Here is a 12,843-nt window from a genome sequence, read left to right on the forward strand (position 1 = left end):
TTGTGTGATTGTGTGATGATCAACTAGGACAGACTTAGCTCTTCTCAGCGATATAGACTTGGGATGGAAAATGCCATCTGTCTCCAGACAAAGAACTGTGGAGACTGAATGCGGATTGAAGCATACTATTTTCACCTCTCTTTGTTTGTTTTTTTCTTTCTCATAGTTTTTCCTTTTTTTCTGATGTTTCTTTCACAACATGCCTAGTATGGAAATGTTTAAAATGATTGTACATGTAAACCTCTATCAGATTGCTTGTGTATGCTATATATTGCTTAGTATGTTATATGTTATTCATATATGTTACATATATATTAAATATATTTCATCATTATATATATTATGATATACATATTACATTATATATACAAGAGTATGCTTAGTAAACTATATTATGGCATATAATATGTTGTACAGATACATTATATATAGTATATTCATATACAATGCAGACATGTTTGTATAACTATACACACATATATATGTGTATGTATACATTTGTATGTATATAAATATACACATATGTGTGTTTATGTGTGTATGTGTATCTGGAAGAGTTCTTTCACAGTCTACTTCTTGGTTTCAGTATGCTATCATATTAATTCCTGGGGATAAGGTATAAAGTTAAATATATCTATTTAATAATCCCATAAAGTGATTGGGGATTAGGGTTTCCAGATGTACTATGTACAAAAGAGAAGATATTGTCTCCTAATTCAATATAATAAGGTGGAGATAGGGAGAAAATGAAAGTTTTCATTGTGGGTTAAAAGATTCCTCTTCACAAGAATAGGATGGGGGCTTTGTGGTTAGATAAGTGAAAAAGATTTTGATTGCAATCTGAATGAGCCCATAGTATGGGATCTGGTGACCAAGGTGACAAATGCAATCTGCATTAAGAGACTATGTTGTACATTTTAATGTATTTAATATGTATGGGACTACCTGCCATCTAGAGGACGGGGTGGAAAGAAGGAGGGGATAATTTGGAACAGAAGATTTTGCAAGGGTCAGTGTTGAAAAATTACCCATGCATATGCTTTGTAAATAAAAAACTATAATAAAATATTTTTTTTTAAAAAAAGAGAGAGGTATGTTGTTTAAAATGAGCTAGCTGAAAGCTGTGTCCAGTCTGAGGCACCATAATTTAGGAAGGAGTAGCTGGAGCACATCCAGAAAGATGCAAACACGACAGCGAAAGGCTTCAAGGCTAACCCTTACAAAAATCACCTAAAGCAACTGGAGATGTTTAGGGGAAGAATGTACTACCTAGGGGAAGAGGGGAGTGGTTAGAGATGATAGTTACTTTCATTACTCGGAAGAGCCTCTGGTATTAATGAGTGGAAGTTGTTGAGGGCCAGATTTCAGGCTTTGTGCAAGGGGAAGATTTCCACTAGACCTGGTCAAAAGTAGAATGAGCTACTTTAATGGGTAGCTGGTCCACTTCAGTGGAGGCCTTCAAGCAGAAGCTGGATGACTGACCACTAATATGGGGATAATAGAGATTCCTGTTCAGGCAAGTTGAACTCAGTAGCTGCTGAGATTCTTTCCAACTCCAAAATTCTAAGATTCCTCTGTACTTGTGACTACAATCCAATGTCCAGATATTGCTGACAGTTCTTAGACCACTTATAAAAGCCATCCTTCCTTTATCTCTTTCTTTCAGGCACCCCCCAGTTCCCCACCACCACCACAGCTGTTACAGATACCATCTTCTGCAAAAGTAGGAAACTTCAGAAAGTTGATTTAATTGCCAGATTTAGTTGACATGTTGGTTAGTTATTCACTTTCTTTTTTTATTTTTTGCTTTGGGTGCTACTTGGGAAGCAGAGGACAAAGGGGTATATTTAGAAATGAAGGAGATGTAAAAACAAAAGATAGCAAAATAAATTAAAATGGGGCAGCTAGGTGGTACAGTGGATAGAGCACCAGTCCTGAAGTCAGGAAGCCTTCAAATCTAGCCTTAGGCACTTAACACTTCCTAGATGTATGATCCTAAGCAAGTCACCTAACCCCAATTGTCTCATCAAAAATAAATAAAGAAATTAATTAATTAGAATAAAGATATGTAATTGAAAGCTATGAGAAGCAATGTGGAATAGTGTATAGACAGAGAGCTGACTTAAAAACCAAGACTCAAATCTTGCCTCTGACATATATTGGTTAAGTGACCCTGGGGGAGCCACTTAATCTCTAAATTCTAGGAAACATGGGGTTATGAATTCTTCCCCAATATGATCCCCAGACCAATGACATTACAGCTCTAGTGCCCACTCATATGGCTAAAGGATATTTTATTTTTTTAACTTCCATCTTCCCAGTAACATAGAACAAGCACACTCCAGACAATCATTAACAGCAACATTTGCCCTTCCTTCTTTATTATATTGAGTCATTTGGATCCAGAGCCAACACATCCCCCTGGGTTTGACCAATACCGGCCCAATCTAGGAACTAATTTACTTGAAGAATTCAGTTTGGATATGTTAGCATACCTTCAGTGAATCCCTAAAGAGTGAGACGACACATTATTACTCAGTTTCAAAACTGACTATATTTGGGATTTTGTTTATGACCAAATAAAATACTTTTGCGTAGGGGTATTTTTGTTTTGTTTTGTTCTGAGTGCCAGCAATCCTGGTTCTTAGGGAAAAAAACAAAACAAAACCTGATTTTAGTTCTAAGAATGGAAACATGTAAGCTCATCTCTTCAACAATTTTGCTGAGGGAGATGGGGCAGGATGTCACGACTCACCACAGATAGATAAATCGCTCTTTTTTTTTTTTTAAGAAAGAAAATTGGATTTTTAAATTACTTATAGAAAAAGAGATAAAGCAGCTCTCTCAAAGTCACGCTTTGTGGTTGAAGTGTGAAGGATGAATTCTAAACAGCAAGCTACATTTCTCTCTGAATAACATGCCTTTCCCAAAGAAAAAGAAAAAGCAGAACCTAACCCAAAGTATTTTTGATTCTACTGAAAAGGAGACATTTGAAAAATTGTTGAAAACACCTGAAACAAAGCTCTGTTAGGTAACCCCATCCATTGCCTCTGGGAGTGGTTGTTTTTTTTTTTAAACTGAAGAGATTAGAAAGAAAAGATTTAGGAGGAGAAAAACCTAATTAAATTGGCACAGATTCCAACACTCTGAACAGATGCACTTAATAAAAAAAAAAAGGAATTAAGTGAAAAATGAGGATATGCTGGCTGGCCTATACATAAATTACCTTTTCAGGAACACAGAAATTGCTATAGGGCCAGCTTGGACAGCTTCAAACACTTCCAGCTAATGCATTTGTTCCATTTAAATTGAATGTTGATTAAATTGGACAAGCTACTGTATTTATTTCAAGGATAACATATCAAAGCATGGCCAGGAGTAAATCATGACAAAACATCCATCCTGGTGTCTGGTTTAAATGAAATGATACAGGAGCTGAATGGATGAGATTAAGGATGTGAATGAACATGAATAACTCCTCAGCCGTCCTTATACTTGGCTTTTATGTTCTTGAATCATAACAACTCTAACTCCACAATCTCTACCCCATCTCCATTTCAATCTCCTGACTTCTAGAAACTTTCCACCTTGTCTAAGTCAACCCTCTCTATTTAATTTTGCTTTTCTACAAACAGGACAGTGGGCTGGCCTTTTTGCCACTGGGATTTTAGCTGGTCTGGCCCAGCTAATGTATCCCTTGAAATTAAAGGAAAACTTTTATCCCTGTGCTCATGATGAAAGCAGGAGTGAGTCTTCCCAGCTGACAGAATCTTATGACTGGCTTGTTGTTTCATAGTTCATTACTACAGGAGAACCAACTACCCCAGTTATCATCCAATTAATGCCAATTAGCAAATTTTCCCATTAATTAGCCAAGGTATCACCAATACCCTTCCTTAATTTTCCATACCCATTATGCTTTGCTTCAATCTGGGGGCTGTTTTATTTTTTCATTCTGACTTCCTAGCAGTGGTTCTCAAACTTTTGTTTTCAGTATCTTTATCCTATTAAAAATTATTGAGGATCTCTCCAAAACGTTTTTGTTTATCTGGATTATATTTGTAGACATTTACCATATTGGAAATAAAAACTATTTTTGAATTTGTAGACCCTCTAAAAGGGTTTCAGAGATCCCTCCAGGGATCCTCAAACTTTTTAAATAGGGAGCCAGTTCACTGTCCCTCAGACTGTTGGAGGGCCGGACTGTAGTAAAAACAAAAACTTTGTTTTGTGGGCCTTTAAATAAAGAAACTTCATAGCCCTGGATGAGGGGGATAATCATCCTCAGCCGCTGCATCTGGCCCGCTGGGACGTAGTTTGAGGACCCCTGCCAGGTCTAGAACATACTTTGAGAACCACTGAAAGGGGGGTTAGAGCCTTACATTATTGTGGAAAGCAAGCTAGGCAGGTAGATGGCGCCATAGTGCAGAGTGCCAGGCCCAGAGTCTAGCTAGACTCCTCTTCCTAGTTCAAACCTGACTTCACACACTTGTGGGTCCTGGATTCACAAGGATCTGAGTTCAAATCTTACCTCAGACCCTTTCCAGCTAGGAAAGTCACAATCTCTCTAGTCTCAGTTTCAGTGTCCTCCTTTATAAAATGGGGTGAATAATAACACCTACTTTATAAGATTATTGTGAAGATCAAATGAAATAAAGTATTTTGCAAGTCTTAAAGCATTACATACACATTAGCTATTATTTATTATTCCTGTTATTATGTCGACTTTTCGGTTATGTCTGACTCTCTGGGACTCCATTTGGGATTTTCTTGGCAAAGATACTGGAAGGATGGGCCATTTCCTTCTCCAGATCATTTGACAGATGAAGAAACTGAGGGAAACAGGGATAAGTGACCTGCTCAGGGTTGTATAGCTAGTAAGTATCTGAGGTCAGATTTGAACAAAAAAGAAAGAAAAGAAAAGAAAAAGAAAAATTATATTTCCCTCACTCTTTTTGTTTGTTGTAAGGATCTCCAGAAAGCAAAGATTCAAGAACTAGAGCAAAGCTGTGGAATTCTTGGAAACAAAGGAAAGACCAATTTAACAAAGAATAATGAGGGGTTTGGCTGCTTTTCCTAAATATGGGCACTAGATACACTGAGAAAGAAAAAGAGCATTTGGATGCTAGAAATGGCAGTCCAAAATCTATTACTGCACATGTTGTATTCAGTGGGTGGATTCTTTCCAAAAGCATTTCCCAGACAGGCTTATGGACAATGTTTAACAATCAATACTTGCCTACTTTAGCTCATGATTCTCCTGCTCATTTTTCTGTTAATCTAGTTCTTTGTACCCCTAGGAGTATATACTTATTGCAAAAATCCAAGTAACTAATTAGCATGAGCAAACTTTTGCTGGGAGATGGGTGCACTGATCATTTTAGTCAAACATTGATATGGCAGGGATTGTTTCTGGTAACTAATATTAGTATATGATTAATAAGTGTTAACCAGAAATCCAGACATAAGAGTTAATGTATGACAGCTTCTCCATACTTTTGAACTCAGAGATCCTATTGCTAGGTACCCTAAGTCAAACAAAGGAAAAAAGTACTTTCCCTCCCAGCACATCAAAATATTTCTAGAAGAACTTTTTGTCTGGGCAAAGAACTAGAAATAAAAGGTGTCCATAAACTGGGAAACTGAAACATTATGGTATATCATATTAACAGGAGTAGTTAGCATTCATAAAGTGTTTTAAGGTTTGCAAAATGACTTTAAAGTATCATCTCATGTAATCCTTACAATTAGTTATTAAAACAGGTGCTATTATTATCCCCATTTTACAAGCAAGGAAATAGAGGCAGAAATTATGTGATTTGCCTAAGGTCACACACCTAGCTAAGTGTTTTAAGGCCAGGTGACTCCAGGAGAGTAGCTTCATACATTGTATCACACAGTTGAAAATTACTTATGCCATAAGATCAACATTTATTAATAAGAATTAACAATGAATATGATAATGACAGAACATCAGAAGAAGACTTATTTGAACTAAGTTAAGAAAAACCAGGAAAGCTATAGCCATTATGTAAATAGAAAGAATAACAAAAAATACAACTGAATGATGTATAATCCTAATGGCCAACCTTAATCCTGACAAAAAGAAGAGGAAAAGTGCCTCTAAATCTTTGTAGATGTGGGGAAATCACAGGTGGAATATTACATATAATCAGACTCCATTGTTGTGTGTATGGGGAAAAGGAGCTCAATGCTAAAGTAGATAAAGCTCTGGGATAGGGATGAAGATAAACCTAAATTCAAATCCTGTCTCCAATACTCAGTGTTTGTATGACTTTGACCCAGTCTCTTAACTGTTGTATCTTAGTAAAAGGAGGATCTGTAAAAGGAGGATAAGAGTAGCACCTACTTTGTAAGTGATGGTCAAACAAGATATGTCTAAAGCACTTTGCAAGCCTTATAATGCTATATAAATACTAGTTACTTGTAGTAGTAGTCGTTTTCTTGGAACTTTTTTCCTTTCTTTTTTTGTTCTTTGTGATAGCAATAGTCCACTAGATAGGTGGGTAGGAGGGATATATTTGGAATTAAAAATAATGTAAAAATAAAAAAAATGTCAATATGTTTTTTAATGTATACTGAAAGAAAGTAAAATGACTGATTTTATCTTGTATTGTTGAGAAGTTTCAAAAAGATACTCACCGATATTTAAGTAATTCTGGAGAATATTTTGATTTTGCTTTGAAAATCACCTGTAAGGACAGAGAAAAATGACATCATGTGAGTGTGCAGCAATAGAAGCTAAGGACATTCACTGGAATTTTATATATATGTGTACACACACACACACACACACACACACACACACATTTAATGTGAATTCTGAGACACTGAGAAAGCCATAGCTTGTTTGGCCAAATTTTGAGAGGTTGACTCTGAGTATTTTAGGCTAAATATTTTATACACAGTGAAATTATAAAAGCAAAATTTTGATTGAATTATAGGTTGACAACTTCTCTTTTATTTTAAGATTTCAAATTTATTGTGTGCTTTCGGTGAGTCAGATTCTACTGTTGACCTGATCTCAAAATGCTCACTGACCTAAGTGGATTCAGTAGTGGGCATTAAACCAGTGTGGGAATTTCAAGCTGTTGTTATTTCAATGTGATTTAACTGTCGACACATTTTTCACTCCTCACAGCACATTTTGAAATAACAAAAATCTTCCTGACTTCAGTGCCCTTAAAGCAGACTGTTTTCTTTGGGAGAAACATAAGCTCTATCTGGTTCTTAAGCTATAACTATATTTCCACATGGCAAATCTATAATAAATTTATTAATCACAAAATCTCTATTCAGTAGGTGCTGTTAATTATCCCTATATTACAGAAGGAGACTGAGGCTGAGACATTAAGAAAATTGCTCAGGATCTTACAGTTAGTATTTGAAGTATGCAGAACTCCACCTCTATTATTCTATCCATTATACAACACTGTCTCTCAATAATATACTTAGGAATTTCCTTTTACTTTTTTATTTGGGATCTGAGGTGCTGATTATTGTTGTTATTGTTGTTTGTCCTTCCTTCGAAGAGGACCATGATATAATGCAAGTGAATTGGATTTCAGTGAGGGAGGTCCATCACCTGTTTCACTTTCCCCTCCAGAGCCATCTGGGTCCAGTGGCCAGAGAGAGACAGGACAATAAGAGATGGCCCTGGATGAAGTGTGCCTTATATAGCCGACTTTGTTCAATTATTTCAATAATTATGTCCAATTATTTGGACTGATAATGAATATATTTGAAGTTTTCTTGGGAAAGATATTGGAAGGATTTGCCATTTCCTTCTCCAGGTCATTTGACAACAGAGGAAACTGAGGCAAACAGGATTAAGTGATTTATTCAGGATCACTCAACCTAACAAGTATCTAAAATGTAAGTGTCTCTCTTTCTATTAGTGTCATCCTCCAGGTCTGAAACTGGGGATCATTATTAATTCTTCCTTGTCATGAATCACTGAGCTAAAATGGTTCTCAGGAGCCATTTACTCCAACTTACACCTGAGCAAGAATTCTCCTAAGCCACAAAGCCAATCAAATGCCAAGTAATGTCATTTCTGTCTCTATAGTCTCTCCCTGATAAGCTCTCTCCTCTCCATTACCACGACATCCACCCTAGTCTTCATCTCTTCTCAGCCACACTATGGCATTAACTCCAGTATAGTTTCCATAATCTTGCCTGAGCAATCCTTATAATGATCTGCTATTTTATTCTAGTCAAAAACTTCAGCAACTCCCCATTTATTGCTTAATAAAGTATCAGCTCTTGACCCTAGTGTTCAGAGCTCTTCTCAATTAACTTCCAGCTTATCCATCTATTCTCCTTTGGGTAATATACTCTGGGTTCCAGCCCACTCAGATACCCCATCTCCCCTTTTCTTCTCATCCTGCCCTCTCATCTCAATGGCTTTGCTCACAGAGATCTCCAAGACTGGAATGGACTCCTTCAAGCCACCATCTATTTATATCTCTCCCTTCCTTTCAGGCCCAACTCAAATACCTATTTTATGAAGTCTTTCCTGAAACCCCTTCCCTTCTTATACCCACAGGAAAGTAAACTTCTCTAAAATTTCCTATAACACTTTGCTTTGGACACGTTTGTACTTATCTCACTTGCCTTTGTGTCTTAATTTTCTATGGAAAATTGACTTTTTTTCCATCAAGGCAAAATGCCAAAACCACTGTCAAAAAAAATCCAAGTGAGCCTGTAAAGTCTAGGTATTTTCATCAAACTGTATAATGTATTATTATATGTATATTGTTATATATATATATATATACATATATGTATATATTACATAAAATGATATATGTATATTGCTAATCACTGCTTTGTAGTATAAATCTGGTACTTTTTGGCACCCATTCTCCATTTCTTTTCATTACTTCTCTTAAGATTCTTTCTTTGCCCTACCAAATGAATTTCATGTCTAGTTCTATGAAGTAATCTTTTGGTACTTTCATGTACAGAATTACAGGACAGATTTTAAATTCATTGTGATTAGGAAAGAGTTCATATTTATCTTTAGTTTCCTACTACCTAGCATAGTATTTAGGGCCAAAAGAGCATAGATTTAGGTCCCAAAAAACCTTAAAGGTTATTTAATTCAATCTTCTCATTTTATAGGTGTCAGAAAACTGATGTCCAGAGAGTTTAAGTGTTTTGCTCAACATTACACAAATAGCAAATAGAGAACCAATTGATTACTCAAATCAACCAACAAGCACTTAGCAAATTCCTATTATGGCTAGGCACTGTGCTAGGTTTCAATAAAAAGTAAAAAATGAAACTGTTCCTGCTTTCAAAGAGCTTTTATTCTATCAGGGGACAATATATACACATACATACACACACTATATCCATATATAGTGTTTTTATGTATATTCACACACATACACACATATTTATTCTGTCAGGGACAACATATACACATATACCTATATGTGTGTATATACATGTGTGTGTGTGTGTGTGTGTATAATATAGTGTGTATATGTATATATACACATACATATACATACATACACATATAGGCATATACAAAAGAAATATAAGGTTTTTTTGTATTTTTCTTTTTGATAGAGACAACAGCAGCTGATTTTTTGGGTTTTCCAATTTTTTTCTAAATGCATTATCAGTTCACTGATTTCCTCTTTTTCTATTTTGTTAATACATGTTTTAGAGATAAGCTTGAGGTCTAAAAAGTCACATCTAAAAGGAATGAATATCAGATCCAATGTCTTGAAGTGTTTTGCAATCACTAATACCCCTAAGGTATTTGATTATTATTAGATATTATTCAGGGTAAATTTAAAATTTTCACTAATAATGATAAATAAAACATCTAAAGAGATTTAGGATTCTAGTTACCTGACACTCCCCAACCCTCAATGAATCTTTAAAAGAAAAGGAAAAAAAAATACAACTATTAGCAAACAGCAAAATTGATTTTTGGTGGTAGTGCTGATGAGTCCTACAAGTATTTTGTAGAAAAATAAAGTAGATGAGTAAAGGACCGATTACTTGGCCCCTGAATCAAAATTTAGCTATATATAGCAGAGCCACATAGTCTAGTTTTCCTGGTGCAGTAAAAATAATATTCCAAAGGCTAAGAATTTCAATGCTGGAAGGAATCTTAGATCCCATTTAATTCAACCCCTTCATTTTACAGATGAAGAACACTAAGGCCTGGAGTGAAATAACTTGCCCTAAATCACTAAACCTAAAAGGAAGAGGAGCTTGTTTTCCTGATAGCACCCTCCCTTCCCTACTCCCCACTCCCATTCCTTCCCCTATCCTCTCCACATACTCAACTTGGAAGAAACCCACATGGGAGACCCAAACTTCCACTGACCACAAGATGCATGTGAGCCTCACCCTGGGCTGAAAGTACAAAAGGGCTTTGTGTGCTGGGGATGTGGGCCATATGTCAGAGTGCAGTAAGATCCAAGTGTTCACTGCCATATGACGGTCAACTTGCCGGGAAAAGCTTCACTGAGAAAGTGGAATTTCAAGAACTCTTCAGACAAAGGAAGAATGGCACTAAGGGCATAAGGAGGGGGAGGAAATTCTAGAGAAAGAACTTGATAGAAGATGAGCATTTTTTCACATGGAAGAACTAGGGTAGTCATTTTTTGTCCAATGTCATGCACTGATTCAGGGAAGCACCCAGGACATGATCCTAGACAGAGTATATGAGCTCCACAAATATTTGCTGAATGAATTAAAAAAAAAAAAAACATGGCAGGAAGGAATCAGGTACATAAGAAAATGCCTTTGAGTTGTTTTTTCCTGGGCCATTTGGCAAATAACTAAGGCTTTTTTTTTTTTTAAGGAATTAAAAAATAAAATTCCATGTGCCCCAAAATATTTTTAACCCAGATATCCATGACTTTTCATGAGCTTTACTTCCAGTAGATATTATGGATCATGGGATCAGAGATTTATATCTGGAAGGAACCTTAGAGGCTAGGAAGTCCAACCTTATTTAGCCAATTGAGAAAATGAGAGCCCAGGAAAGCTAAAGGACTCGCCCAGATTATCAGCAAGTAGTTCAGATTTGAATCTGGGTTTTTCCTGACTTGGGCAGGAAGGTGAAAAAATAGAATGCCCATTCTGAATCAGGAAGACTCAGTTCAAATCCAGCTGTAGACACTTAATAGTTGTTTAGTAATCCTAAACAAGTCACCAGTCCTGTTTCATCAGTTTCCTCATCTGTAAAATAAGATGGAGAAAAAAATGACAAATCACTCCAGTATCTTTGCCAAGAAAACCCCCAAAGGAGTCATTAAGAGTTGAACATGTTTCTTGCTTTATTTTTCTTTCTCATTTTTTCTTTTTGATCAGATTTTTTGTGTACAGCATGATAAATGTAGAAATATGTTTAAAAGAATTGTACATGTTTAATATATATTGGAAGACTTGTTGTCTAGGACAGGGAGGGAGAAAAATTTGGAAAACAAAGTTTTACAAGGGTAAATGCTGAAATATATCTTTGTATGTATTTTAAAAATAAAAAACTATTATTAAAAAAAGAATTGAACATGACTGAAAAACAACTGAACAACAACAAACTTCCTGACTCCCAGTCTAGTAATCAATTTGTTACAGTATGCTGCCCACCTAATACTGAGTCATTCTAAGAAAACAATGGTGTTGCTGACCGATCAATTTTGTTAATAGAGATAGATGATGAGATCGAAGGGCTTTTGATCTCTGAGTTAAGTTCAATTCCATGTGTCACACACAAATCCCACAACATGAAGAAAGTTATTTTATCCCTTGGTGTTTCCTTTGCTGCCAGAAAAAACAGTGTCAAATTACTAATGAACTGAATCTAACCTAAGAATATTAATATATGGGACTGCAAGTTGTGCTACTGAAATGTAATATGAACTTATGGAAATGTCAATATGAGCTTTACAAGCTAAACAGCTGGGTGCTTTTGATACCCGAGATAATATTCCACAGGTTTATTAGAGAGAGAGAGAGAGAGAGAGAGTGTGAGAGAGAGCGAGCGAGAGCGAGAGCGAGAGCGAGAGAGAGAGAGAGAGAGAGAGAGAGAGAGAGAGAGAGAAGAAACAGAGGCAGAGAGAGACACAGACAGACAAAGAGAAAGCCAGACAACAGACGTCAGAGACAGAGAAAAGGGAGATAGAGAAAAGGGAGACAGATGGAGGCAGAGAGAGACATAGAAAGCCAGACAACAGACATCAGAGACAGAGAAAAGGGAGATAGAGAAAAGGAAGACAGACGGAGGCAGAGAGAGACAGAGACAGAGCTAATAACAAAATCTTGCTTTCACCCTTGCCAATGAAACAAAGTATCTTTTGGAAACTTTCTAGCATGATTCATAGGCCACATCTGGTAATTTCGCTCAGTGACTTCAGGTTGTTATTGCAGACTCTCACCATCCGCATGAAATTAAGATGATAGAATCAGATCTGGAGCTAAAGGGACCTCATTGGCATATAGTCCAAGTCCTTCACTTGGCCAATGAGGAAACTGAGACCCAGGGTGGTTAAATGATTTGGCCCAGATCACGTCAGTTTTTATAGATCCGAGTTCAGTCTTTTTCCTAGTTACTTTGTCTGTATTTTGCATTAAGGGCCATTAGGAGGCGCCATAGTGCACCGAGCACCAGACCAGGAGAGACTCAAGAAGAATCATCTTGCTGAGTTCAAATCTGCCCTTAGACACTTCCTAAACAAGTCACTTATCTTTCAGTTTCCTCATCTGTAAAATGAGCAAGAGAAGGAAATGACAAAATTCTAAGTTTCTTTGCCAAGAAAATCCCAAATGGGGTCACCAACTTTCTCCATG

The 12,843-nt window shown here is 36.4% G+C and overlaps 1 protein-coding gene across 1 annotated transcript in view; it reads right to left on the bottom strand.

Moving 5' to 3' along the window:
* Positions 1-12,843, bottom strand: part of GPR137B (G protein-coupled receptor 137B) — a 93,398-nt gene that overhangs the window by 30,664 nt on the left and 49,891 nt on the right. Inside the window, exon 2 of the mRNA XM_051993554.1 lies at positions 6,664-6,713. Coding sequence (XP_051849514.1) covers positions 6,664-6,713 — 50 coding nt within the window. The remainder of the gene's footprint in view (positions 1-6,663; positions 6,714-12,843) is intronic.

This window comes from Antechinus flavipes, chromosome 4, assembly GCF_016432865.1.
Source record: "Antechinus flavipes isolate AdamAnt ecotype Samford, QLD, Australia chromosome 4, AdamAnt_v2, whole genome shotgun sequence".
NCBI classification, from domain to species: domain Eukaryota; kingdom Metazoa; phylum Chordata; class Mammalia; order Dasyuromorphia; family Dasyuridae; genus Antechinus; species Antechinus flavipes.